This window comes from Camellia sinensis, chromosome 1 (genome assembly GCF_055761805.1).
Source record: "Camellia sinensis isolate YWXY chromosome 1, ASM5576180v1, whole genome shotgun sequence".
In the NCBI taxonomy this organism is placed as follows: Eukaryota; Viridiplantae; Streptophyta; class Magnoliopsida; order Ericales; family Theaceae; genus Camellia; species Camellia sinensis.
In genome coordinates this window covers 80,068,070-80,073,043 of record NC_138961.1, presented here as the reverse complement: position 1 = coordinate 80,073,043, position 4,974 = coordinate 80,068,070, and the positions used below count along the sequence as shown (strand labels likewise).

The window sequence follows — 4,974 nt, the reverse complement described above, 5'->3', positions numbered from 1 at the left end:
AAAAAAAGACACAATTTGTTATTGTGTAAAAAAATAATTATAAATTTCATTTTTTTGAATAATTCCTTTAAATAAAAAATTCTGAAAATAATAATAACATAATTGTAATTTTTAAAACCACAAAACAATCACTTAAATGTGAACTGAAGGGATATATTTGTAATTTATCCTATATATTTTTATTTTTTATGCACAATTTTTGCCAAACATGATTATAATGAACATATAATTCTCTATCTCACGCTATTTTCATTTTTTTTATTCTAAATTTAATTTATCATAGGATTAAAATTAAAGATTTAAATCATATAATAGAGACAGGACACATGAGAACAAAAGGTCAGACACAAATCCTTTCGGAACATTGCTCACTGCCCAATAACAAGGGTATATGGCCATTTTTTTGGGGGATAAAAAAAAGACACAATTTGTTATTGTTGGGGCACACAATCAATTTCCTATCCCCCTCATACCTTTTTTAGCAATAAATATACGTGTATACAAATATTAGTATACCAAATAGTTATTACAGTTTTAAACAAACTCAACTAACTTAACTAATTATCTCCATCAACAAACTCATTTAAAAAAAAAAAAAAAAAAAAAAAAAAACCAACCCATCCCAACCCAACCCACAAAAACAAAGAAAAGAAAAAAGACAAACCAAATTCCAACTAAGGAACACAATCAACCCCAATAACAGAGAAAAGAAAAGAAAAGAAAAAATTACTGATCAAGGGCATTAGGGCCAGTGCAGTAACTCAACACATGGTTCCAAACCCACTGAACCAAGAACCTCCGTCTGATCCCATTCATGTTATACGTGGCACCATCTGCGCCGTTCATCATCTGGCCCGTGTAGGAACCCCCACCCCCAGTTCCGTAAATACCCTCACAGAGATCAGCAATCTCCACCGGAAACACTGGGTCTCCACCAGCGTACCACGCGTTCACCAATGGGTTCGTTGCCAATTCGGCCAACTCGTGCCCCATCACACTGATCATCCCATCCACTCCTATATCACCGTTGGGTGACTTTAGCGGCTTCAGCCCCGGGATATAATCTGGTACGGCGAAGGGGTAGGCGCACGTCCCAGGGCACAGCTTAGCGGAGTTGCCCACCCAGGCGTACGGTAGCGTGTAGCCCACGATGGAAGGGAAGGTGAAGTAGTGGAAACCACACACATTCTGGCAGAAATCCTGGACGTACACGTCATCGGAGGTGAGGAGTAGGTAGAGCCCACTCTTGGCGTTGACAGGGAGAGGGCGCGTGGAAGCTGTGACGGCGCTCTTTATCACGGACTGAATAGAGAGGCGCGTGAGGGACTTGCCGTGAGAGTAGAACCGGTCGTTCTTCTCTTCGCCGAGTCGGACCGCGCGAGAGATGTTTGAACCGGTCTGGTCAGTGTAGAGCTGGACGGTTTTCCACCAGCCGGAGACGGAGGGGTGCTTGGAATCTAGGGCTGAGATGGAGTTAATGAACTCGCGGATGATCCGCTTCTGGCGATTCTGCCACGTGCCGTACCAGACGGTGTGGACGGTGATATTGGCGGTCAGGACCGGTCCCATGTGGTACTTCATGTGGACGAACTCAGAGGATCCCTCGAACTTCTTCGACCCCCCGAATTGGAGATCGGAGGAGTTGATTTTCTGATTGGGCCATGGCCGCCACCCGATCACCGGAGTTATGAACAAGAGGGCGAGGACCGCCACAAGCGGTGGTGGCGCCGAAGACATGTTCGTAGTTTCGGTGGTGGAGAGTATTCAAAAATGTTGGGGGGAGTGAGAGAGAAGCTAGATTATATAGAGACAAGTTTATAGGGAGGTGAGGGGGGTATATATATATATATATATATGAGAGAAAGTGATGTGAAAATGTAATTGGGGAGTTTGGATTTGGGTTATGGGGGTGGGTTTTTGGGGGGTGGTGTGGTGGGGAGAGAGGGTGATGCCATTGATTTGCGGGTGGTATTGGAGGACAGATGGATTCTTTAAAGTCTAGCTTATAGCTGTGAGATGTGGGGCCTACTGGAGGGTCAGAGCAATTGAGAAGCAGCACTATCATCATGCTCCTCGTCGTCATCTGATCATCAACAGTATCACTTCTTCACTTTTTTTTCTTTTTCTTTTTTTTTCTTTTTTCTTTTTAGGGGTTTTGTTTAGGGCGGGAAATGGGTTCAAGGGTGCTTTGGGGATTCAAAAAATAAGGTTCCTTTTATCTATGAGTAATTTATATGTACGTAAATTAAGGTCAAGTTTGGTTATTTTAAGGTTAAGTTTGGGAAGATTCAAAAAAGTTAAAAAGTTAAAAAATTATTCAAAAAGTTAAAAAGTTAACACTATTCACCAAAAGTCAACAATTACGACTGCACAACTCTCAATTCAAATTTTTCCCTACAAATCAATTTTTACAATTTTTTATTACACATTTTTCAATAAAAAGTCAAAAAGTTAACCCAAACATCTATATTTTCAACCTCAATTTTTTAGTCCAAAAAGACAAAAAGTGCACTTTTTTAGTCTTCCCAAACTTGGCCTAAATAAGTACATATTTTTTATCTTTTTATTTTTTTATTACATTATTTCTTTATTTTTTTGTATATTTTTTTATAAAAAGACAAAAAATATATTTATTTAGATCATTTTAAATAACCCTTAAAAATAAAATAGCACATAATTCTTTTTTAAAGGATGAGTCTCGCATGTAGTTCTTATTTATGAGTTCTGCACACGTGGGATTCATTTTTGTAAGAAGATTGTGTTTAGTTTTTGGAATCCGGATCCTCGGCCGCCCTACCCGGCCGCCCTACCCGGCAGCCCCCCAAAACGACGTCGTTTTGGGGGTTTTTTTTTTTTTTTTTTTTCTTTCTTTTCTTCTTCTTCGTTCTTTCCTTCTTCTCCATTTTTTCCGACGAGCTGCCATAACCAGAGGGGAGGGGAGGGAGGAGGCTGCGCGTCGCAACCCGTCGCCTCGCCGCCAGCCGTCGCAGCCGTCTCCGCCTCCGCCTCGTCGCCTCGCCGCCGGCGCGTCGCAGCCCGTCGCCTCGTCGCAGCCCGTCGTCCCGTCGCCTCCTCCTCCTCCCCCACTGGTTATGGCCCCCTCCAGTCCGGCCCTTCCCTTCCTCCTCCTCCTCCTCCCTCCTCCTTCCTCCCTTCCTCCCTCTTCCTCTCCTTCCTCCCTCCCTCCCTCTTCCTCCTCCTCCTCCCTCCTCCTTCCTCCCTCCCTCCCTCTTCCTCTCCTTCCTCCCTCTCTTCCTCTGCGTTTTTTTTTTTTTTGAAAATTTGCCCCCAAAACGACGTCGTTTTGGGGGCTGCCGGAAACGGCCGCCGGGTAGGGCGGCCGAGAATCCGGACTCTAGTTTTTGTGTTTTTAACATTACTTTTGTTTACTGTTTTGAGTCTCAAATTGTATTTTAAAAAATTGGTATGATATCTCAGCTCTGTTTGTTTCCATATAAAATATTTTATATAAAAAATAATTTTCTTTGTAAATTAAGTTCACATAGAAAAAATATTTTTGTTTTTTAGAGTTTAGTTGACATTTGAAACAAAAATAGTTTATTATCTAATAGAGAAATTTTGATTTGATAAATTATCATTTATGAATTTCTAGTAAGTTAAGATATTTATATTTTAAAAGTCTATGTGTTGAAAAGATAATGAGCAAAAGTTAAATTTGTAAAAATTGACTTGCGAAATTTTTAAAAGTAAGTCATTTTTATAAAAAAAAAAAAATGATACAAATATATTTTTCTTAAACAATATTTTGCTTGCTTTTTGTTTAACCAAATAACGAAAAATGAGTAAAATATTTGGGTAAATTACAAATACAGCTCATGAGGTTTGCTTAAAATATGAATTGTACCTTGGGATTTGAAAAATTACAAATATCTCATTGTCAGAATTTTTTATTCAACGAAATTAATTGAAAAAGTGAAATTTTCAACTGTTCACCTATACAATAATAAAATTAACTGAATTTTTAATTGAAATAAAATTTTAACATTATTAAAACTGTTAATTAACTTGATAATTTAATAATAAAAATACCTATTTGTTATGAAATTAGAAATCTTAGATGACATAATGTAATTTTTAGAATCACGGGATAATTTATAATTTAGGTAAACCTCAAAAAATGTTTGTAATTTACCCAAAATATTTTATGTCAAAACCAACGCAACCCTCATTTGAAAAAAGATTAAAAAAATTAATCACCTTATTTGGTTTAACACTATTTTTCTAAAAATTAAATTTTTTATTTTCCATATTTTTTGTTTTTGATGAAATTTTTAACATTTTATATAATTTTTTTTATTTTGTAGATACACCTAATATAAATTTACTTAAAAATTATAATATTTATATAAAAAAAAATACTTTTAAAAATTTACCAAATACAATATATATATATATATATATACACGTAAATTCAGTACATTTTATCTTTTTTCTCTTCTCTCTTGGCTTTCCCTTTATTGCAATGATAGTTGATGGCGTTAGGATTAAAGTTAGAATTCGCGATAGAGGCAAAGGTTAAAGGGCAGGGGACGTCGAAGAGGAAAAGGAGAGTAAGAGATCGAGCAAAGTGTGGTGGGAAAGAAAGTGATTGTGATACTTAAAATATTTAATTAATACATAATTAATTATAATTATTAATAAGAATAATAATAATTTGTAATAGTAAAATAATTTGTAATAGTAAAACAAAATAATTAATATTATGATAGTATGGTATAAAGTATAATTTAATTTATTAATTAGAGTCAATGTAAAATTAAGGCAAAATAATAAAAAAAAATTAAATAAAAAGCAATACGTAAATTAATTTACCTTTATCAAATATATTATGAAAGAGATTTCCCTCAGGATTAAGTAAATCAACCATTAATGAGAGAAGATTTGGCAATTGTCCTGGAGAGATAGAATTAGGCCATTTGTGCCATCTAAGCAAATAGGGGAGGTGAGTCATCA

General features: G+C 36.3%; 1 protein-coding gene across 1 annotated transcript; it reads right to left on the bottom strand.

Moving 5' to 3' along the window:
* Window positions 1-343: 343 nt before the first annotated feature.
* EXL3 (EXORDIUM like 3) lies at window positions 344-1,974 on the bottom strand. Its single transcript, XM_028196616.2, has one exon. It carries the CDS (start codon window positions 1,735-1,737, stop codon window positions 727-729), a length of 1,011 nt encoding a protein of 336 aa, XP_028052417.2. The 5' UTR covers window positions 1,738-1,974; the 3' UTR covers window positions 344-726.
* Between the last annotated feature and the right edge of the window lie 3,000 nt (window positions 1,975-4,974).

Coding starts and splice junctions, on each gene's coding strand:
- EXL3 (XM_028196616.2), bottom strand. CDS start 1,737: ATGTCTTCGGCGCCACCACCGCTTGTGGCGGTCCTCGCCCTCTTGTTC.